At 42.8% G+C, this 24,270-nt stretch overlaps 1 protein-coding gene across 1 annotated transcript in view; it reads right to left on the reverse strand.

Moving 5' to 3' along the window:
- Window positions 1-24,270, reverse strand: part of LOC118705554 — a 58,210-nt gene that overhangs the window by 21,480 nt on the left and 12,460 nt on the right. The window contains 5 exon segments of the mRNA XM_045572902.1: window positions 335-527; window positions 10,839-11,042; window positions 11,289-11,424; window positions 11,802-11,911; window positions 23,772-23,933. Of these exon segments, the coding sequence (XP_045428858.1) occupies window positions 335-527; window positions 10,839-11,042; window positions 11,289-11,424; window positions 11,802-11,911; window positions 23,772-23,933 (805 nt within the window).

Here is a 24,270-nt window from a genome sequence, read left to right on the forward strand (position 1 = left end):
GGGGAAAAATAATTGATTTCATGGCTTCCTTTGCTTCTCTCAGAACCCTGCATGACATTCTCTGCACCTGTTGGGTGATGCAGAAATGTCACTGGGGAATGAGTCCGAACAACAGTAACAATTATAACCAGGTCCCGAGAGAGTAGTCAGTCTCCAACAAAAGGGGCACTTAGGCTGACACAGAGCCCTACCTTTTCCAGTGCGGGTGTGTGTAGGGAAGGTGTATGTGCTTATTGAACTATTGCATTTATATTTTGAGATGGGGTTGTTAGATGAAGTCCTTAGTGTTTTTTGTTTGGTTGGCTGGTTGATTTTTTCAGATCGGATTTCTGACCTTTTTCTTTCTCAATGTAATGGCTGGCCACCAGCAGCAGTTCTGTCTCCAGTTCCTTCAGGTCACTCAAGGCCTTGTCATACATGACATGCACCCCTTGCTGGTCCTGGGTGTGGACGTAGCCGGCTTCAGTGCTATAGTAGTCATCCTGGTTCTCCACTTCTGAGAACTCCATGAATTGGGTGCCATGGACCTGCGGAAACAAAGCCAAGCCTGGAAGTTAGCGGAAAAGGGAGAGCTATATTTTTCCAGCCTGAATGGCAAACAATAGATGTCTTCTCCCATGCACAGAGCTGTAGACACGCTGAAGAATAAAGAGCTGTATGTAGAGAAAAAGATATTAGCAAAGTATGTTGGCGGAAAAGGGAAGTTTCTGAAGTAGATAAATAGCTGAGGAAGTGTTCTGGTTAATTTAGGGTTACCTGGAAAAAGGCAACAGAGCCAGCTGAGCTTTAAAGGTGGTCTCTGAAGTCACAATGCCTGAGTCCACAATGCCTGAATCTCACCTTGATTAAGTCATTCATCTACCCTTAACCTCTGTTTCCTCAACTATAACATGGGAACAGTAGAGATGTTGTCAGGAGTATATGACAATGTGCCTAGGAGGCACGAGAGATCTATAAATGTTAGCTGCTAAAGATATCTTTGGTTTTTAAAAAATATATATTTTATTGATCCTTTTACAGAGAGGAAGGGAGAGGGATAGAAAGCTAGAAACATTGATGAGGGAGAAACATCGACCAGCTGCCTCCTGTACACCCCATACAGGGGATGTGCCCACAACCAATGTACATGCCCTTGACCGAATTGAACCTGGGACCCTTCAGTCTGCAGACCAATGCTCTATCCACTGAAACAAACTGGTTTCAGCAAGATATCTTTGTTTTAATCTTCTAAATACTTCTAAAATGCATTAATATAATCTCATACCTTAGTAATATACTGGATTGAATATTGTCCCTCCAAAATGCATCTCTATCTGAAACCCGTGAATGTCACCTTATTTGGGAGTAGAGTCCTTGCAGATGTACGCAAGATGAGGTCATGCTGGATTAGGATGCACCCTCATCCAATGACTAGTGTCCTTATAAAAGGACCAAACTTTGGAGACAGCTGCATAGGGGAGAAGGCCATATGAAGACAGAGGCAGAGGTTTTAGTGACGCATGTACAGGCCATGGAATGCCAGGGACCCCAAGGATTGCTGCCAACTCCCAGGAGCCAAAAGAGCCGAGGAAGGAACTTCTCCTGGGCCTCCTCAGGGGCTGACCCTGGTGTCTTGAGGCTGGTCACCTCTAGAATTGTGAGGGAGTAAATTGTGAGCCACCCACTTTGTAGTGCATTGTTATGATGGCCTTAGGAAAATAACATTATAAGTAATTTGAGTATTCCCATCATAATTTTATTATTCTTAGATGACTGAAAACCTGATACTTTCTGAGATTCATTCTAATGATAATACTCATAACTTCAAACTATTCCATTCTTCTCAAGCCTCTGAATTCACTCCTCTCCCCCATGCCCAGCCTCCCTGAATCTCCCTCCACATCTACACACACACACACACACACACACACACACACACACACACTGTACACTCCCTCCCTCCTCTCCTACTTCTTCCTGCACTGTAGTGGATGATTCTCCGCCCCTTCTCCAAGGCCTTTTCCTTCCCAACCCTCCCACCTCTGAGGCATCCCTTCTCCTTCTTGGATATCCAACTCCACTTAACCAGATATTTTCCAATTGACACTCAAACATGCTCATGTCCCTCTCATTTTAAACCCTCACACCCTTCCCCAGGTTCCACCTTATGACTTTCCTCCTCATGGTCCAACCTCCTAAGATATTATCTGTACTCATTGTTTCCATTCCTGTACCTCCTAACTCCTCACCCATTCCCTTCTGGGCCCTTTCTCTATCAAGCCCCCCTAACCCTTTTACCACAATGACCTTTTCTGCACATCCAGCAGGCTCTCTTTTTAGCTTACACAACCTCTCAGGAGCATCTGACACAATTTAATACTTCGTGCTTTTTGACTCACGCTCTTCCTGGCCTCCCAGGATTTCACATTTTCCTTGATCTCACCAACTTCCAGCCATCTTTTTCTGGTGCTTGAGGTGTATTTTTCTCTATCATGGCTTTAAATAGTGGCCAGACTCAAGCCCTAGTCCTAGGATCTCATCTTTCCCTCCCATACTCCTTCCTCAAGACACATTACACTTTGATAGCCGAGATAACCTTGCTTAGACCATTTGCTCCTCAATTTATATCTCCAGCCCAGACTTCCTAGAGGGCCAAATCCGTCCCGCCAGGCCTTGCAATGTGGCCCGCACCGCGCTGTCATCACTGCACTCCGCTGCGTTTCCATCACAATGACAGTTTATGACTGTTCAGTAAACCATTCGGCCCGCAATTTAGGCTGGATTTTAGATTTTGGCCCCTTCTCTGATTGAGTTCGACACCCCTACTCTAGACCCACAGATCCAATTACTTTCTTGGCATCTGTTCCTGGGCATCTCAAAGGCCCCTCAAAGTCAACATGATCAAATTGTGTGATTCCCCCACAAACCTAGGCCATCTCCAGCATCTCCATTTTCGTAAGTAGCACCACCCATCCACTTCCTCTAGCATGAATCATTCCTGATGTGTCTTTCTGCCTCACCCTGCATGTCCAATTTAGACCCGAGTTCTGTTGATTTTACTTCCTATCTCTCAAATCCATCTACTTCTCTCAATCCCACCGCCCACCACCCTGTCCAAGCTGTTATTATCTTTCACTAGGATTAGTCTAGGAGCGTCTAAACTGGTTTAGCCTCTAATTGTTCTATCCACATCCCTCTGGCTTTCCCTCCCCTCCATTTTACTCACTGCTGGCAGAGGATCTTTGAGAAATGTAGTTTTAACTGTCCCTTCTCCTTCCTTTTAATATCCTTAAAAGGTACCCTATTGCTCACAGAATAAAGCAAGATGCCCGAACAGGGCTTACATAGTCTATCTCTCTCCAGTAGTTCTCAGCCAAATGTGATTTTGTTCCCCAGAGGACATTTGACCATGCCTGGAGACATTTTTGGCTGTCACAATTGAGGGGAAGTCCTACTGATATCTAGGGGTTGGAGGCCAGGAATGCCGCTTAACATCCTAGAATATTTAGGACAAACTCCCATAACAAAGTTATCAATTACCAAAATGTCAATAGTGATGAGGTTTAGGAACCTTGTGCTAGTTTTATTTTGCTTTGTTTTCCACATGGATCGTGGTCACCCAGCCACTTGTGTCTTCTTTTGGATTCTGTTGGGTGCTTCCTCCCTTTGGCCACAGGTCCTTTGCACAGCCTATCCCCATCCATGGAAAGGTCTCTCTCTCCTTTTTCCTGGTTAAAGCCTTCATCTTCCAACCTCAGCACATCATCACTTTCACAGGGACCTCCTCCTGGCTTCCTCCAAGTTTTGAGGCATTTACTGAGGTTGCTGTTTCACATTTATTTGTGTGACTATTGACTAATATTTGTATCACCCACTGAATTATAAGTATATGAGGTTAAGGAACATGTCTAATTTTGTTTATTATTGTATCTTTAGTGTTTAGCACAGAGTCTAACACATAAGGTTACTTAAAAAATCTATATAATAAAAATGTAATATGCTAATTAGACTGGACATCCTTCCCGGTGTCCTTCCTTCCAGACAAAGCCTAAATGTGCAAGGGCTGAGGTAGAGGAGGCAGAGGCCCTTGGCCACAGTGGTGATGGGCAGGAGCTGGGGCCAAGGCCCTTGTATGAATTTCATGCATCAGGCCTCTAGTATGTAAATAAGAGAATGGATGAATAGATGAATGGTTTTTAATATTTTTGGCATATAGATTTATTTTAGTCTATCACCTCATAATTCTAATTTGTACTTTTAATGTACCGTATTTTCTGGCGTATAAGACGACCCCCTAATTTTACAGTTAAAACATAGGTTTAGGCCTATATTCGCTGTATAAGACTACCCCCCATTTCCGAGGCAACACCAGTTCTTTTTTTAATAGACCGCCTCTCTGACTCTGGCCAATATGAGAGGGCTTTTTACTAGAACACAGTGTAGCTTTGGGTACAGAACATGTACACTGTGTTTTAGTAAAAAGCCTGCTCAGATTGGCCTGATTCAGAGAGGCAGTCTATTAAAAAAACAACTGGTGTTGCCTCGGAAGTGGGGGGTAGTCTTATACAGTGAATATAGACCTAGTTTTAACTGTAAAATATATATATATATATATATATATATATATATATATATATATATATATTAGGGGGTCGTCTTATACGCCAGAAAATACGGTATACTGTAAGAAATAAGGTGATCCTCCAAATTCAGGGGTCCTGGTAGAACACAAAACATATTCAAGAGCCAAGCAGTAAGGCAAGTATCTTTCCTCCTGCAGGAGGATGCGCAGCACATGGTCTGGAAACACGTGCGCACTGAGCAGGCAGTCTGCTCGGCCTTTTAATCTTGATGCATATGACCTGTCCCTCACTCTTGATTGGAGCTCAGGTGCATAGCCTTTTGAGATTGGCTAATTCAAAGGGAGGGGTTGGCCTTTGCCATTTCAAGATGGTGGCCCCCAGGGGAGCTGTGGTTCATGTTCCATTAAAAGGATATTTCATAGTTAAGCATTCCTCTAGTAGGTTGTTATTTTTGTTTACTTTGTTTTTGGCTAGTCTATAGATATGAAACTTTTAAAAAATTTGGAACTTACTTTGGCTAGGAGTTCCAAAAGTCAAAGTATTTTTAAACAAATATATTTTATTGATATTTTACAGAGAAGGAGAGGGATAGAGAGTTAGAAACATCGATCAGCTGCCTCCTGCACACCTCCACACTGGGGATGTACCAACAACCAAGGCACATGCCCTTGAACGGAATTGAACCTGGGAGCTTTCAGTCTGCAGGCTGATGCTCTATCCACTGAGCCAAACAGATTAGGGCCAAAGTTCTGTTTTTTATAGAATGATAGGCACCAATGAAAACACAAAAAATGCTGTGAAATAACATGCTACATACAAAAATTAAACAGCTTGTTTAGATTTATAAACTATCATGTTGGCTTCTGTTGGCATTTAGCACCTATCATTTGTTATGTGAAATGAGCTCTCCTTTATCCACTTCACTGGAAAAGACCTTTCCCAAATTCTTTTCAGGGAAATTTTATAAGATGTGAAGAAATGACTACTGTATTAAGTACTGAAGCTGATGGAAAGCAAAACGTGTTAAAACACTGACTATCACCTATTTAAATGGTCTTCTTTTCTGCTCTCCTCACCCTATCTCATTGCTCAAGCCTTTTATGGACATGCATGTTCCTTCTCCTTCCCTCCCGCAATTCCTGTCTTTTAAATGTATGCTTATGCCCAGGGAGAGACACCTTGAAGACCAGATGGCCCAATTATTTCATACAGGATTATGACTCAGTTGTTATCATATTTCCTTTTGACTTCAATTTCTTACTTGGCCATGTCAAGGACCCTTCTTATAAAGTTTCAGTGGTCAAGAAAATTTGATTCTTCAATATTATGCTTAGAGGAGTGGCAGGAAGGGGAAGACAATAATTACCTGTTTGGGCAAGAAGTAAACTGGTCTTTGGAATGATTCATAAGGTTTTAAGTCTGCAAAATAACTATTCGAGTCAAGATAACTATTTGAGTACAGTAACTATAGCAAAAGCAGCGGCCCAGCATTCATTCTTCATTCTTTTCACTCTGTTGGTTAATATGAATTTCAGGTTCTGATAATGCAGACACTATTTTGCTGACTACCTCACCTTTTCCTAAATCATCTTTGCATTAATTTCAGCTAATAATAATTTAAGAATTTCATAAAAAATTGTTAGGTGAATGACTCAATCCATTGGCTATAATCTCAAATACTTAAAACATCTTTTATTACTTATAGAGTATAATATTATCATAACCAATTGTTTTTTATTTTTCACTTGACAAGACATTTTTATGTATATTGTCTTTTTGTGAGCTCACAACCAGTCTCTTAATGTCCAACAAACATTAATCAGATACCTAGTATGTGAAATATATATAGCATGTCTTCAAGTGACATTGTTTTGTTATAACATTGATGAGGTGCTTAATTTAACTCTTGTTTTTGTCAATTAGCCTGTGGTAAATTAGTTTCATTATACACTATAGGCCTGGTATATGAATTCATGCATGGGTGGGGTCCAGCCAGCTGGCCCCTATTGGGGCCCATCTGGCCAGGTGTGGGGAGGAGATGTGGGCAGTTGGAGGGCTAGCCCTGCCCCCAATGGGGGGGGGGGGCGATTGGGAGTGGGGCTGGCCGGGGGTAGGGCCTCAGATGGTTGGCCAGCTGGCCCTGCCCCCTAGTTGAACTCCCAGTTGAACTCCAGGTTGAGGAGACAATTTGCATATTAGCCTTTTATTATATAGGACTAGAGGCCTGGTGCATGAAATTCATGCATGGAGGGGGGTTCCCTCAGCTCAGCCTGCACCCTCTCCAACTGGGGACCCCTTGTGGGATGTCCAACTGCCATTTTAGGCCCAATTCCAAGGATCGGGCCTAAACTGGAAATTGGACATCCCTCTCACAATCTGGGACCACTGGCTCCTAACTGCTCACCTGCTTGCCTGCCTGATTGTCCCTAACTGCCTCTGCCTGCCAACCTGATCACCCCTAACTGACCTTCCTTGCCAGCCTGATTGCCCCTAACTGTCCTCCCCTGCTGGCCTGGTTGCCCCAACTGCACTACCCTGAAGGCTTGATCTCGCTCCCAATGGCCCTCCCCTGTAGGCCTGATGTTGCCCCCAACTGCCCTCTTCTGCTGGCTAATTTGGTTCTGATCGGTCAGTTCCTATGCCAGTGTCAAAAGCTCCACCTTCTAGATAGCCATTGGCTCCCCACAGCACCCTTATTTGGTTCTCATTGGTCGTTTTCTATGCCAGTCAGTGTCAAAAGCTATGCCTCCTAGGCATCCATTGGCTCCCCACAGCACCTGGTATTTCCAACAAACCTGCTCCAACCACATCTCAGATGGTGGCAACTCCAAACTTCCAGATGCTCAGGCCAAAACATTTGAATCGATTTTGACTTCTCTTTTTCTCTCCCATTTCACTCTCTTCTTCTTGGAAATCATACTGGCAGTACCTTCAAATATATCCAGAATCTGACTATTTCTCATCATGCTGTCTTCTCAGACACTGTCTCTGGATTGATAAATATAATAACCTTATCACTAGTCTCTGTTTCCACTCTCAAGTACTGTCAAATACTTACAATAAATGGGAATGGCTTAGTGGTTGAGTGTCGACCTAGGAACCAGGAGATATGGTTTGACTCCAGGTCAGGGCATATGCTCAGATTGTGGATTTGATCCCCAGTCTGGTGCATGTGCAAGAGGCAACGATCAATGATTATCTCTCATTATTGATGTTTCTATCTCTTTCTCCCTCTTCCTTCCTCTCTGAAATCAATAAAAATGTATTTTTTAAAAATGTAAGTGAAACCATATCCCTCTTCTACTCAAAAATCACAAAGGGCTCCACTTCTCATCCCAAGTTAAAGTCAAAGTCCTCACAGTGGTCCATTACTTGTTCCCTACCACTCCAATCTCTCTAACCCTATTTTCTGCCAATTTCTGCCTCATTCACTCTGCTGCTCTTAACTCATCGCTATTTCTACAACACTGCCAGGCACTGTTCTGCCTCGGGGCCTTTGCACTGTCCTCTCCACTACCTGGCACTCCTCTCCCAGTGAGCCATGTGGTCTGCTTCCTGATTTCTTCAGGTCTTTACTCAAATAATACCATCTCAAGAAGACCTTCCATGATCACCCTACTTATAACTGGAACATCCCATCACCAACCTCCACCACTCTCTATCCCCCTTTTCTTATCAAAATTTTTTTGTAGCATCTAACACCATTTGTGTTAGTCCAGAAAGGCTAGGTTATTCTCTGATAAGTAACCCCAACGCTCAATGGCCTACAATTAAATTTAATTTCTCACTCATGCAAATCCTACTACTGCAGTTTCTTTTATAATAGATAGGTCTATTCCAGCAGTGACCCCGGGATCCAGGATGTTTCTATTTTGTAGTCTGACACATGCCTTCCATTGGCTGCAGCAGGGGAATACAGCGGGAAGGTCATAGACTAGTTCCTAAATGCTCTGGACTGGAAATGACACATGTCATTACTGCTCACAGCCCCCTGGCCAAAGCTCACCACTAGGTCTCACCCAACTGTAAGGGACCAGGATATGTAGGAAGCATTGGTGGCAAGCCATCTGACATTTTGTATGTGTTATTTATTTAATGTCTATCTCTTTCCACTCAGTAGTCCCATAATGGCAGGGATTTATGCTAGTTTTGTTTGTGTCCCCTATGCCTAGCATTTTAATTGGTCAGAACCTTTGAGAAATGAATAAATGAGTGGATGAATGAATGTCAGCTCCCTGGACTGGTGAGCCCAGTGATTTTGCTCCCAGTTGCCTCGGCCCTGGGCCTGGTGAGACCAACCCAACAAATTAGCATCTGTGCCTCCCATCCCCTACATGGGGAAGAAGCACATAGTTATATCTGGACATTCTAGTTTAAAAACTGACAATGCCACACATATGGAGTTCAACCAAACCATATGACCCTATTAAAGACTCTGTAAAGGTTACTTTCTTGAGATTCTCATGCTAAAACAGTAGCTGCTGGCAGCTTCTATGGATGCAGTTGTTTCTACCATTTATGACAGCACAGGAAAGAAATATTGCATTACCCTTGAGAAGCTCCTCCTACATCAACAGGGCAGGATAGGATTTGTCTCTCCTTTTCTCCTTCATTTCTATGAAGTGAAGCCTGTGTATTGTGAGGGGGCTGGGAGGGGAGTATTTGTTAACAAAGGAGACCAAAAAGAGGATTCTCCTAGATACTGAGTTAAAGTTGGACTCTAGGTGACTGGATGAAAAAAATTTAAAAAGTACTTTTCTTTTTTTTTTTCTAAGAAAATGTTTTTCAATATCTAGAGCTGAACTGTTCAATACAAGAGGTATTGTACTGATAGTAATGTAATACAGATATTGTATAGATAGTAATGTATTGTAATATCTATCTCTATCCACATGTGGCTATTGAGCACTTTAAATGTGGCTTGTCTGAGTTGAGTGTGCTGTACATATAAGGTACACACCAGATTTTGAAGACTTAGTACAAAAAATGTATATCTTACCAATAACTTCTTTTTTTTTAAATATATTTTATTGATTTTTTACAGAGAGGAAAGGAGAGAAATAGAGAGCTAGAAACGTCGATGGGAGAGAAACATCGACCAGCTGCCTCTTGCACACCCTCTACTGGGGATGTGCCCGCAACCAATGTACATGCCCTTGACTGGAATCGAATCCGGGACCTTTCAGTCCGCAGACTGACGCTCTACCACTGAGCCAAACCGGTTTCGGCCCAATAACTTCTTTATATTGATTATATGTTACGGTACTATTTTTGATACAGTGGGTTAAATAGATAATATTATTAAAATTAATTTCATGTTAAAAAATAAAATTAATTTAATGTCTATACTTTTTAATGGTTCTACTAGCAAAATTTAAATTATATGTGTGGCTTGTGTTATATTTATTTTGGAAGTTCTATCATAGACTCTGTATATTAATGACAGGGGATTGTAAGATTTCACACCCTTACAGACATGTCAAGTATAAGTCAGGGCTCATACAAGCTCAGAACATGACTTGGTTTGGTAGCTAGATTTAATTTTCCACATTTGTCAACCTAGTGTCTTTAAGAAGATAAAATTCATATTTAATCCTACCTTCAAAAATACACTTTTTAGAGATTGAGATGAGAGTAATGCAAGAATATCTACAATAGTCCAAGAAAACAGGCATCTTCAACTTTGCTCCCAAAGGAAGGGATTGAATACGAACTTTGTAGACACCATAAAATACACTCAAGAGCGCATAAAAGCACCAAGAGGAAAAGAGGTTTTTGGAAGGATAAGAGATTCTTTATTGTTCAGCTCTTTAAATAAAAAAATTTTCTACCTTAGTTTTTTAATCTATTTTTTTTTTTTTCATGTAGGGCTTGGAAAACAGACCATAGGCAAAATGGTACCCCTAGCAATGCCAGGGAGGGCCTTATAAGAGCTTTTGTGTAAGGACACGTGGCCCGGGGCAAGGGTAACAGAAAGGGCCCTTCGTGCTCTGTTTACCATAGAGTCCACGAACCAGCAGCTGAAAGGCCTTCCTTCCCATGGTGCCACGAGGGCCGCTTTAAGAGTGCTCTCTGCCTGTGTCCTGCTCTCAAGTGGGCCCAGCATTCTATTGCAGTTAAAAAGCCATTTCCCTTTTCATACATTTTTAAAAAGCCCTTTCTGTAAGACACCCCCACCTGTTACTCTATCAAGTTAACTGACTACAGGTGCCCGGAAGAAGGTGGTTTGGGAGACAGGATAACTGAGGAAGAAAACATTGTGGCAGAACACTTTACCTTGTGCTCGGCAGGTGTCCCGTAGACATAGTGGCGAGCTCCCAGGCCTTGCAAGGTGCCCGAGCCTCCTTTTGCCATGTTTACCCAGGAACTCTCTTCTATGGTGGGGACCAGGCTCCCTGCAACCCAGGTGAGGCCTGAAGTGTTGATGGTCAGAGTTCGCTCAACAGATCTGAAGTAGTTCAGGATCCCTAAGCAGGTGCGCTGAAACAAAGGACAGCCTCAGGACTTGGGCCTTTGCCGGCCACGCCTAGAGCAAAACTTCAAATGGGCCCCAGAGATTGGCAGGTCCATCCTACTGCTGGAAAAGGAACATACCACCCCCAGAAAGGCTCGATTTCATGAACAAATCAGAGCAAAGTGCAAAAATGTGTTGCTACTGGAACAGAAGGAAAGCCCCATTTCCAGACAACCAAGCATTTTGGACGCCTAAAACCTGCGTCCACGGACCTGCAGCTCCCTGATTCGCAGGTGGCGCAGGTACAGAAAGGACAGGTAGGCCCCTCTCCTTAAGACAGGATCCTCATCACTAGGCCCCGTCCCATCATCCAGGCCCAGCAGGTGCAGGGCCCTGGCGTGGCTGTACCTGTAGCAGGCAAGGAATATAGAATAAATGTCTCTCATCTCAAAGTGGTCTGGAAAACTCATGTATACCAAATTGAAGTCACTTTATTTAACTTAAGGGATTTTCATAAAAGCTACTCTTTAAAAATTGCACTGAAAATAAAGTAATTATATGTATAAATATAAAAAGACATTTCTCTTAACAATCCCTCTTGTTAAAAACCCAGTCCTAAAGTGAAACACTAATTTAGCTGTTTACCTGCTTTCACAGTCTTGTTTTTATTTCAGCTTCAAATATTTTAGAGTTAACATATAACCTCCGTGTCAGTCAGTCACTCAGTGTTCCCCACAGTGTTTAACTCATCTCCGTGAGTCAATAGTGAAATGGTTTAGCATTACCCGGCCTCCATTTCCTGCTTGACAGGCTCCCCAGCACACTGACGGAGAAGGTGGCTTGGGCAATTTTCATTTTGTTCCATCAAAAGGTCATCTTTCTTCATGTTTTCATTCTGTCAAAAAAGTAGCATTAGTGTGATTACAAAAACACTTGCAATGTTATTAACAGATTCAGAGTTAAGTCATCACAAAATTAAGTCTGATGACCCCCAAGACACATTTAGATGAAAAGTAGAAAAGCATTTTGATCCATTTCAACCTGACATGAAAATCTATTTCTAAAATACATTAGGGGTCATTATTTTAGTATTACATAGTCTTTGTTTTACAAAACTATTCACAGCTCTTAAATATCAGCCATCCACACGAATATACAATGGAGTCAAGACAGTCTCTTCAATAAATGATGTTGGGAAAATTGGACAGATACATGCAAAAGAATGAAACTAGATCACCAACTTACACCATACACAAAAAATAAACTCAAAATGGATACAGAACTTAAACTTAAGACGGGAAACCATAAAAATACTAGAGGCATCCACAGGCAGCAAAATTTCAGACATATGCCAAAAGAACTTCTTCACTGATACTGCCCCTAGGGCAATGGAAGCTAAAGAGAAAATAAACAAATGGGACTACATCCAAATAAAAAGCTTTTTTACAGCAAAAGAAACCATCAACAAAACAACAAGAAAGCCCACTGTATGGGAGAACATATTTGCAAATGTTACCACTGATAAAGGTTTAATCTCCAACATCTACAGACAGCTTATACAACTAAATAAAAGGAAGATGAATGATCCAATTAAAAAATGGGCAATGGACCTAAATAGAATATTTTCAAAAGAAGATGGAAGAAAGGCCAAAAGGCACATAAAAACATGCTCAAAGCCACTAATTATCCAAGAGATGCAAATCAAAACAACAATGCGGTACCATCTCACACCTGTCAGAGTGGCCAACATCAACAAATCAACAAACAACAAGTGTTGGCGAGGTTGCGGAGAAAAAGGAACCCTCGTGCACTGCTGGTGGGAATGCAGACTGGTGCAACCACTGAGGAGAACAATGTGGAGTTTCCTCAAAAAACTGAAAATGGAACTCCCATTTGACCCAGTAATCCCACTCCTAGGATTATATTCCAAAAAAGTAGAAACACCAATCAGAAAGGATATATGCACCTCTCTATTCATAGCAGCACAATCTACAATAGCTAGAACCTGGAAACAGCCTAGGTGCCCATCAGCATATGATTGGATCAAAAAACTTTGGTACATCTACACAATGGAATACTATGCTGCCATAAAAAAGAAGAAATTCTCATCATTTGCAGCAACCTGGATGGAATTGGAGAACATCATGCTGAGTGAAATAAGCCAGTCAATGAAAGAGAAACACCACATGACCTCACTCATTTATGGATAATAAAGAACATTATAAACTGATGAACCAAAAGATAGATACAGAGACAGTAAAGCAACAAGCAGACTGTCAAATTACAGCAGGGAGAGTAGGGAGATCTGGGGGAGATAAGAGATCAATCTAAGGACTTGTATACATGCATATAAGTACAACCAATGGACACAATGCTCTGGGGAGGGAGGTATGAATGGGAGGATGGGGGGCGGCAATGGTAAGATATGTACACAGATAATAAATAAAATAAAATAAAAAATAAATAAATATCAGCCATCCCTACCCCCCTTTTCCATGTAAATCTTCATGATTATGATGAGTTGATACACTTCTCTACTAGATGTTTGGAACCTTGAACCTCTAATCTAGTCTTGCTCTAGGCTAAGAGACATCAGTGAATTAACTTTTCTTTCTACTTTTTAGCTAGTGTATGATTTAAACATTAAAGTCTTCATCCTATTTTCACATTTGTAAGATGGCATGACAATGGAAAATAAGTTGCTATGAGAATTAAATGACAGGATGGATAAAAGCTTAGTGCTTGGCACCTTATAGGTGCTCAGTACATGCTGGTTCTCTCCTGCCTTGGGTTACAATAGCCAGTCAACCCTGTAGGATCTATCACAGAATTCATTGTGTACACTTACTTCTTTTTTATAGGAAAGGTGGAAATGTATTGAAGAACAAGTACAGACTCCCACTCGGGGAGGGGGAAAGAGTCCTCGTACACTTATTTCCACATTCATCTTTCCTAATGTCGAGGCGGATGAGGTCATACACCCAGGGCCTCTAGGAAAACTGGGAAGAAGGTGATATTGGTGTATGGTTCAGCCCCTGGCTCTCTGAGAAGCCCCTTTCTTAGTGGCCCTCTCTGCCTGTCTCTGGACACAACCCCATTCCCAGAAGCTGTGATCTTTCATAGTGACACCCATCCCCTTGAGAACACCGAGTGGCAATGGCTGAGGTTGGAAGCACATATCCCTGGTCCCCTGCCCTTTGGGTTACTTATATTCTAATTTTGGGAACTTAAAATTCCAGCAATGGTAGAAACTACTGGTTGTTCCCCGAGATCCATTGTCCTCTTTTCCCACAGTAATGTAATATCTATCTTGGCACATGGCCACCCAGATAAAGATGACATTTCCAATTTGCCTCTCAGCATAACCATTATAGCTTGTTGCAGTTTAGGTTCTTACAAGGGTATTTCTTGGATCACATGATCTCACATATCTAGAGGAAATAATGAACAACATAAACAGACCCAGAGAAAGAGAACCAGCGATCAGACTCTCAAACCTCAGAGGGAAAGTAAGGGAGGATGGGGGTAAGGGAAAGAGATCAACCAAAGGACTTGTGTGTATACATATGGGCCTAGCCAGTGGCCATGGACAACGGGGGTTAAGGGAGGGGGCATAGAGGTTCTAGGGAGGGGTTTGGGATGGGAATGGGGGAATAAGGACAATTATGTGAGACCATAATCAATTTTAAAAAATCAATAAAGTATATTAAAAAAATAAAAATAAAATAAAGATGACGTTTCCAAGCCTCTCTTGCAGCTAGGTGTAGCTATGTGACTAAGTTCTGACCAATGGAATGAATGTGAAAATGCCACATGGCAGCTTCTGGCAATTTTTCTGAAATGGCAGCTTCCTCACCCCTAATCTCCATCCTGCTGCTTAGCACATGAATGTGACAGCTGAAGCGTCATCTCAGACCAGGGGTTGATCTTTGGTATGGAAGTTACATTAGTTGGAACTCCAGGAGAGAAGGAGCATGGGCCCCTGAGGACACCATGGAGCAAAGTCGTCACACCAGCTCTGTACTTCCTACAGAGGGAGAGTAAGACTTTTCATATCCTTTAATCTTCTGTTATTTTGTGTCTAACTATGACCAACAGCCAACCTAATCTTAAGTAACACAATCCCCAATACACCAAAGATAAACTACCAGCCTTTCTGACCGGCAGGGGGAAGAACATTTTGGACAGGCATATTAGCAAGAGCAGGGGAGAGAGAAAGCTGTCTAATGGGTTGTCACTAATGGCTTCCCATTCTGCCTGTGGGTAGAAGGTTCTATCTGTTCCAAGTTAGTGTACACATCAGTGTATTTTTGTGTAAACGTCCTATAACCCTAGGACTGGAAAAGTCCTTGGAAATGGTTGTGGTACACTCCAATTCCTTAATCTAGAAACTCAGGATCATTATCCCAATACAAAGAGAATATCCGTTGTGTGTTTTTTCATCTGTAGGAAAGCACATACTCCAAGAAAGGAGATGAACTTTGACAGTTGCTATTTGACTCAGGATTTGGGGTGTGGGGTGAGAGGCGTTCTAAGGAAGCCCTTTGCCTCCCGCCTATGGCACTCTGGTGTTGCAGTTCGGCATTGCCCAATGTGTGTGGCTCCAGAGGGCCAGCTCAGAGCCGCAGCCTTGCTCTGATGGCTCGGTGACAATTTCAGCTGTTCCTAAAATTACCCAGAATTATATAGGAAAGAACAGAAAGTGACATAAATTGCAGTGAAAGAACTTGAAGGAAAGACTGAACAAACCACAAAAGTACTGCTGGGCCAGCAGATTGCCAGGAAGAGAGGAAGGAGCCACAGCAGGCTGGGGTGAGTAAGGCCAGCATCTTCCAGGAAAACAGAACCAACCACAGCCCACAGACGGAAACTGCTCAGGAAAGGCCAGAGCCCATGAGTGCATCCCCCAAGAGAACTGGACCACAGTGCAGATTGGCAGCGCAGCTGACCAGAAACCAGAACGTCAGCACCACCTGTGCGCATCCTGTCTTCCTGGGTAGGTAAACCCTTCGACATCTGCTCGATCTCATAACTGGGTATTTGTCAGCATGGTTGAGTTCACATATGTTGACAGTTCTGAGATTACCACTGATTGCAAATCTCATTTTCTTCTGGGAAATGGGCAGTGGTAGTGGAGTGGAAGCAATACTTAGAGGAAAAGCAATTCTTTTATGTGTTCCTCTCCTCAATGTCTCTGCAGCTTACTTGTGGTATATCCACAGAATAAAAAGGCTAGAAGGCCATACACCAAATGTTAACACCACTGTTTTATAATATTTAGGTGGTAAAATAATGGGTGGTTTTTTATTTTCTTTCTTAAACTTTTCTATATGCCACAAATTTACTATGATAAATTCATAGCACTATTGTCATGAAAAAATGTGTTTGTTTTTAAATGTTCTATTAAATTTGAGGAGGGAAACCAGGAAAATGTTGTTTTGTGTTTCCCTGAACTTCCTGCACATGGGAGCTACTTTTGGACAACACCGCTTCTGTGAGAGCACATCACATACCCATTGCATCACATTGCCTCTGGAGGTGGAGGGGAGCATAGCATAGATGGGGAAACGGTGCTCATCCCCTCCCTCCTTGGTGTGGCCAGAGAAAAAAAAGCAAAAGAAGAAGCAAAGAGTGTAGTATTTTCTGCCACCTCACTGCTCCATAAAGTTAAAGAAAAATCACGGTTTTAAACCATATCTTTAGAAATACAATGGTCAATAGCATTTAATGTTTGTACACTAAATAAACATTTTAGTAAATGTGTTTTCTTGGTGAATGACATTGGACACAAGAAACCCAATATAACAGATTAACAGATTTACAGATTTGGGAGGCTTCACACAGAGCTGGCTGGGCCATTTCCTTTGGTCAGGACTATAATGAAATTATTTTACTTACTTTCCCCCCCTAAAAAAAAGAATACCCAAAAAATGCAGTTCATTTGGACCAGAATTCTCTCTTTCTAGTTACACATTATTTTCAACGAACAATTATAAGTAAATTTGATAGTTTTTTCTTCATCATCCAAACCCAGATTTTTACACAAGTCTGGAATTAGAACTGTGGTTAAGAAAAGAGTGGCTAGTCTTTGGTGCAAATGGTAAATAATGGCCAGTTCAAACTGTCATAAAAACATCACAAACATTATTTATTATTATTATTATTTTTTATATATTTTTTATTGATTTTATACAGAGAGGAAGGGAGAGAGATAGAGAGTTAGAAACATCGATGAGAGAAAGTCATCGATCAGCTGCCTCTTGCACATCCCCTACTGGGGATATGCCCACAACCAAGGTACATGCCCTTGACTGGAATCGAACCCGGGACCCTTCAGTCCCCAAGCTGACGCTCTATCCATTGAGCCAAACCAGTCCCGGCGAAACATCACAAACATTATTAATGTTTAGATAAACATTGGGTTAAAATGGATGTGGGAAACAGGTTCTCTCATAAGTTGCTGGCTAGGGAACATGGTATACCACATTGACAGGACCTATAATAATTTTGAAGTGCACATTCTGTGAATCAGAAAATCCATTTCTAAATATTTGTTCTAATAAAACACACGTTAGACAGGAGGCATGTATAATAAAGTTTAGTAGGCAGGGTTTCTAATAAAGGGGAAAAGGGCAACAAGGATCTATAGGGAGCCAGTATGTGATCTGTAGAATACAACAAAATATAATGCAGCATTTAAAGAACAGGAGAGACAGGTCTCTAAAACATATTGTTGGGTGGCAAAAGCAAGTTACAGAAAGATATCCATAGAGTATGACAGAAGGTTGATATAGAAAACTGGATTGTACTATATATTTATTTTATTTTTTTAGTCCTTACACAAGGATATTTTCCCCATTGATTTTCAGGGAGTGGAAGGGAGGGAGGAAGGGAGGCGGGGGAGAGAGAGAAAGAGAAAGAGAAACATCGATGTGAGAGAGACACAGCCTCTGGTTGCCTCCTACACTCTCCCCTGAGGAAACCTGCAACCCAGGTATGTGTCCTTGAATGGGAAACGAGCCTATGATCCTTCAGAGCACCGGCTTATGTTCTACCACTGAGCAACACCAGCCAGGGCATACTCTCTCTGTTTTTTATGGGGACATATATATGGATGTAAATGTATTGAAAAGGCTCAGAGCAATAACAATGTTTACTTCTGAGGAAGTGGAATATTTGAGTCCCTATTAAAGTTAAAGCATTAACTTTTCAGTGAAGTCAATTTTTATATGGAGAAAAATTATTTGACATTTATTTATTATTTCTCTAGTTTAAAATTCATTTTAAAAAAACTACTTGAAGAGAAAAATAGTAACTCTACAGTGGACAAAACTGGAAAACCACGTGATCAAGATTGACATCCCCAGAGATGTCGAGTTGACAGTGTCTGCCCCTGATGTGATGTGACAAGAGGGGCACTTCACCTCTGGGCGTGTTCTTCCCCCAAACCTATAACCTCAGAGAAAAAAATCAGACAAACTCAAATTAAGGAACATTCTACAGGTGGCCTAGCCAGTACTCCTAAAGACTGTGAGGGTCATGATAAACACGGAAAAACTGAGGAACTGGCTCAGACCTGAGGAGACTGGGGAGACGTGACAATTATGTGCAGTGTGGTACCCTGGATAGGATCCCGGAGGACAAAAAGGACATTGATGGAGAAAACAGTGAATTCCAATAAAAGTCGAGTTTAGCTAATAGTAATGTACCAATGTTGGCTCCATAGGTGTGACAAATGTACCATCCTATAAAATAAAAGGCCACAGGTGTCACGACTGGAACTACCAGAGACCAGACCACCACGGCCCCTTGCTGGGCTGACTCCACCCCCAAGCAAGCAGTTAGGGCCAATCAGGCAGGCAGGTAGGTAGAGTGGATAGGCCTGATCAGATAGGCAGATCAGCAGTTAGGGATGATCAGGTAGGCAGACCAGTAGTTAGGGGTGATCAGGTAGGCAGGCCAGCAGTTAGGGATGATCAGGTAGGCAGACCAGTAGTTAGGGGTGATCAGGTAGGCAGGCCAGCAGTTAGGGGAGATCAGATCGGCAGATGGCCCCTTGCAAGACTGGACCCCCCCCCCCCCACCAGCAAAGAAAGAAGGAGGCCCTGGCCAGCCAAGCCATTGCGCGCCAGCCTGTCACCTGCAGAGGAAGGCCAGCGGTGGCAGGGGAGTGGGGATAGTGCTGCACAGTTGGCAAGCAGTGGCATCGGTGGGGTGGGCCAGTTGCCTGCAGCCAGGGGAAGGGAAGTTCTGATAGGCCCTGATCTCAGGGCAGGCCTCGGGACCCTACCCGAGGGGTCCTGGATCGTGAGGGGGTGCAGGCTGGGCTGAGGGACACTCCCCCACCCCCCGAGTGCACTCATTTTTGTGCACTGGCCTCTAGTAGTAATATAAGATGCCAATAATAGGAGAAAGGGGGTAAAGGAACACCTGGGAACTCTTTGTCCTATCTTTGCAACTTTTCTGCAAACCTAAAACTATTCTAAAATAAAACATTTATTTTTATTTTTAAAAATTCCCTAAAGGAAGGTTTTGGTGAACAGTTTTCACTGAGAATTGATCAGAAACTATTCTGAAGTTGCACCACAATTAGTGCTTAGGGTCTCCCAAGTAGGACATAGAACTGTCAAAATGGACAGTCCTATGAGGTTTGCTTTCCTTCATGCAGACGTCCCTTAAGAAAGTTATTTTTCATGAGGGATTGGTTGTCACTTGACAACTTCAGAATCAGGATGCGCACCAGCATACAGATGCTAAAATTCGTACTTGACTGCTACGTGCTTGCAAAATAGCAACAGAGCTTTAAAATTCATACCCCATTCCTGTGACCCCTCCCAGGTGCCACCTTTTACTTAAGCCTCACCTCCTCTGACTAGCATTCAACATTCAGAGTGCAGCATGTGACCACTGGTGCTCTCATACTCTACAGAGTGACCCTGCCAAAGCGGAAGTAATTCTTGAGGAGGCCACCAAGTAACATCCTCAGGAAAATGCGAAGTGAAGAGAAAACTATCGGTTATTGCCTTAGAATTTGCTTCCTTAAAACATGTGTTATTTTCTTAAAATACACCGAGTGGCCAGATTATTATGATCTGAACACATAATAATCTGGCCATACAGTGTGTGTGTGTGTGTGTGTGTGTGTGTGTGTGTGTGTGTGTGTGTGTGTGTGTGTGTGTGTGTGTGTGTGTGTGTGTGTATGTGAGATCTGGTCTGGCTTTGCCAAGCGCAAAACCTCGGCATCTTTTGTTTCAGGAATGGGCAAGGAAGTGGGGACATGTAACTGCCAATGGGAAGTATTTTATGAAACTTCTGGGTCACGCCCTTAAAGAGGCTATTAGCCTACTTCCACACACACCCCCCCCCCCCCCTTCCCGAGAATGCAGGCAACTGGCCCGGCTGCAGGCAACTGGCCCAATCCCGCCGATGCCACTACTTGCCATCTATGCAGCACTACCCAGTGCAACAGAGGCCCGGTGTTTGAATTTGTGCATGGGTGGGGTTCGGCCAGCCTGGCCAGGGAGAGGGGACATGGGCAGTTGGCCAGTCTGCCTGCTGGTTGAACTCCTGGTCGAGGGGACAATTTGCATATTAGTATTTTATTATATAGGATATACACTGAGTGGCCAGGTTATTATGCATTCAGAGATCATAATAATCTGGCCACTCCGTGTATATTTTTATTGATTTCAGAGAAGGAGAGGAATAGATAAACACTTTAATGATGAGAGATAATCATTGATTGGCTGCCTCTTGCACACCTCCTATAGGGGATCAAGCCCACAACATGGGTATGTGCCCTTGACCAGAATGAAACCCAGGACCTTTCAGTCCCCAGGCTGATGCTCTATCCACTGAGCCAAACCAGCCAGGGTGCTGTGTTATTTTCTGTTCCCTGCTTGGAAGCCCCTCTGCAGCCTGTTTGCAAGGCTAACTCCTTCTCATTCATCAAATTTCAGCTCAGATACCCCTGACTCTGAAAGATCTTGGCACATCTTCCTCTCCGCCCCATTGCCCTCTTCTCCGTGGATTTCTTCATGGCACCCACAAGTTAGAGATGCAGATTTTCTTGTTGGTTCACTCATTTATTTGCATGTTCCGTTTCCAGAGCCCAACACAATTCATGACACAAAGCTAACATTATGTAATGATCACTGAATGAATGAATGAATGAATGAGAAACTGGGGGAAAACTTGCAGACACTAGTAAGTATGGTAATTTGTGTGTGTACAAGTCTCCCCTCTTGCTCCACTTGTAGAACCTATAGGTATGCTACATCTCTTTAGTTGCCATGAACCAACTTGAAAACACAGCGCTCACATTGTTTTTTCCTTTGGTCAATTCCAAGGGCAACATTTATAACTCAGTAAATAGCCAGGGGAAGTGGTTTTCTTTCTTTCTCCTTTTTAAACATTTGGACAACTGAATTCAAAACACATTTGGTGAAAGCACAGGTTGCCTTTTATTAATACCCTGGCTTTCCATTTCTCTGCAAAGGGAGGGAAACAGTCGCAGAGAATAAGAAGTTCTTGCCACTATATGGCTGAGCTCCTCACACTGTTGCTCTAACTTAGTGCTTTCTGCCTTTCGACAGTTACCTGAGCCATCACATCCTGCTCTCACTATGCACCTTTCGCTTTCCACGGACACAGTGACCCCACAGAGGTAACCTCCTTTGTCCCCTCAGTACCCCTCGGCACTGCCACCACTCTGTCCGACCACAGCCTGGACCTCAGCACTTTTCCATGATTTCAAACATGAAGCTCCTCTTCTCTGACTCCATCTTCCATTGCCTCCCGCCTCTCCCTCACATTCACCTCCCTTCCCCCTCATTGAGCCAACAGGAGTTTAATTCTCCATGTCCTCTCAGCCAAGGAGAAAAACAGATATGTGATGAAGACCCTCAGATGTGAATCCAGAGCTTCCCAGATAAAGGAAGTTTACGTTGGCATCAAGAAACAGTCTGTCCAGGATGCCAGGGGGCAGAGGTGTTACCCAGAGATACCTGGGCTGAGTCTGCTTTTGCTCTTTACCCCCACCCCACCCCCATTCCCTCCTTCCAACCCTCTTCCCCCTCAGTTTGGTTCAAGAAGTAGAAGAGCCAGATGTTGTTAGGTGTCTCCTTGTTAGTACAAGGTCTTCCTGAACTGTGGCACATACCTGATGGTGAAATGACAGGAGGATAGGGATAATCTGGCTGTTTTCTCCACTCTGGCAGGATGCTAGCTGAGGGAAAAGCGTCCCTGATGGGTGCACGCACTATCTGGGAAAACAGGGACCAGGGAGAGCAGTGCTGTGATGTAGCATCTGGTCCTGATCTGTGCGGCTAATGTTTCATTAGCTTTTATAGATCCTCGTCTAAGCAGATTAAGAAGTTGTAGAAGTTGTGGTGTGTGTGTGTGTGTGTGTGTGTGTGTGTGTGTGTCTGTGTGTGTGCACGCGCGCCTCTGTGTTTGCTTCCAGACAGTCTGTAACTCACTAAACCCATTTCAGGTTTCTCTTTCTCTCATAAACAGCCTGGGATGGTGGACCATGACAGTGCTTCTCTTTCTAGAATTTTACTAAACTTCTCTATGCTTCCGACTTTGTGTCATTTATATTCACTCTACAGTTGTCTTCAGGGACAAAAGTAATAGAATTATTGTGCAGAGTGGGCTCACTGCAAATTCGTGTCCTCTTATGTCAGCTGGGCCCTCTTAGCTATATGATCATCCTTATGCTTTCCTCTCATTGGTGACTTTTCCCACATTGAAACCTGCTCACACACTATGATCCCCTTCTAACTCACTAACCCGAACATCTTCCTCTTCCTCTCCCTCTCCTTCTCACTCTCCAAGGCAGCAGGTCATCCACAAGCTCCTGAATAATTCTATGTACCTCATTCACCTCAAGGGAAGTGATGCCATTGTCCCTTTCTCAAAATCACTCCTCCACTTGTGTTTTTTCCCCACCCTACTCTTTCCCCCACTTTTCCCCAGGATCATCTGTGTCTCAAATTTACTTTTTCATATCTCCCATCTCTTCTTCTCTACTGCTCCTTCCCTTCAGAGCATAAATAAACACGCTGAGTTTTCTCAACTTAAACAAGCAAATGAAACAAGACTCTTCTCTTACAGAGTAACAAACAATAGCAGATTATAGCTTCAAAATGCTATAGTACAATTGTAAAGACAAATATATGCTGGGTTCATGTAGAAACTCCCTTTCCTTGCCAAAATTCATGCCTATCCCATGTAGTAGCTACCTAACTAGCTCCCTGCCTTCAATTTCTCCCTCTTTCAGTCCAATTAACGCCGGGCTGCCATATTAATCTTCCTAAAAAAATATATAGCTTTGTGTATAATATTGCACACATTCCTTATGGAACTTATGTGCATCTACTACAACCTGCCCTCTCCCCCCAACTAAAAATCTTCTCTTCACTCTATTTCCACATGAGTCTTCCACTCCACCAAACTTGATCACTCCACGTATAGTCTGTCCTCTGCACTGTTGTTCATACTTCCCTCCTCGAATGTGCTCCTACTTCCCTCTCTTCACCACCACTTCCTTTAACCCTCGCTTTCTTCAAACCCAGCTAAACACCAAATGAGTTGGATGGTTGATAAATATTGTGAGTATTTAGACAGAAAGCAGTCCTCACAGGGTTGGTTCTAATGAGAAAAACCTTTTGAAGGAGGAATAAATTTCGAAGGTCTACGCACAGATGGTGAGTTGCACAGAAAGGCCTATTGGTTATTTCCCCCTGTGGTACCTGGTAGAGGTTGGTGTTACTATAAATATTCTCCCAGATTCGGTCATAGTTGAACTGATGCAAACCCTGGGAAGCCACAGAAGTGGGATAAGATGGAGCCAGCGTGACTGTCTTTGCAGCGTGATCTTGGAGCACTTGCGTTACTCGCTCAGGGCTGGAAATCTTGAGAACACAGAGGAGAAGGAATAGTTGGGAGAAGGGTTATTCCCTTCTTCTCACAAGAATTTGGTCATGTACACATGAATAAGAAAGAAGCTCCAGGTGAGACTTGATTCAATTTAAAAAAATCATGATTCCCTTAGGTATATTCATCCATTCAGCACCGTAAGTATTCAAATACACATAAGAGCACATTTAAATGAGTATTCAAATACACATAAGAGCACCGTAAGTATTCAAATACACATATTCAAATACACCTAAGAGCACATTTAAATGAGTATTCAAATACACATAAGAGCACATATTATAGTTACAACCCCCTAAGCACCAATGAAAC

Source organism: Pipistrellus kuhlii, unplaced genomic scaffold (genome assembly GCF_014108245.1).
Source record: "Pipistrellus kuhlii isolate mPipKuh1 unplaced genomic scaffold, mPipKuh1.p scaffold_m20_p_5, whole genome shotgun sequence".
Taxonomy (NCBI): Eukaryota; Metazoa; Chordata; class Mammalia; order Chiroptera; family Vespertilionidae; genus Pipistrellus; species Pipistrellus kuhlii.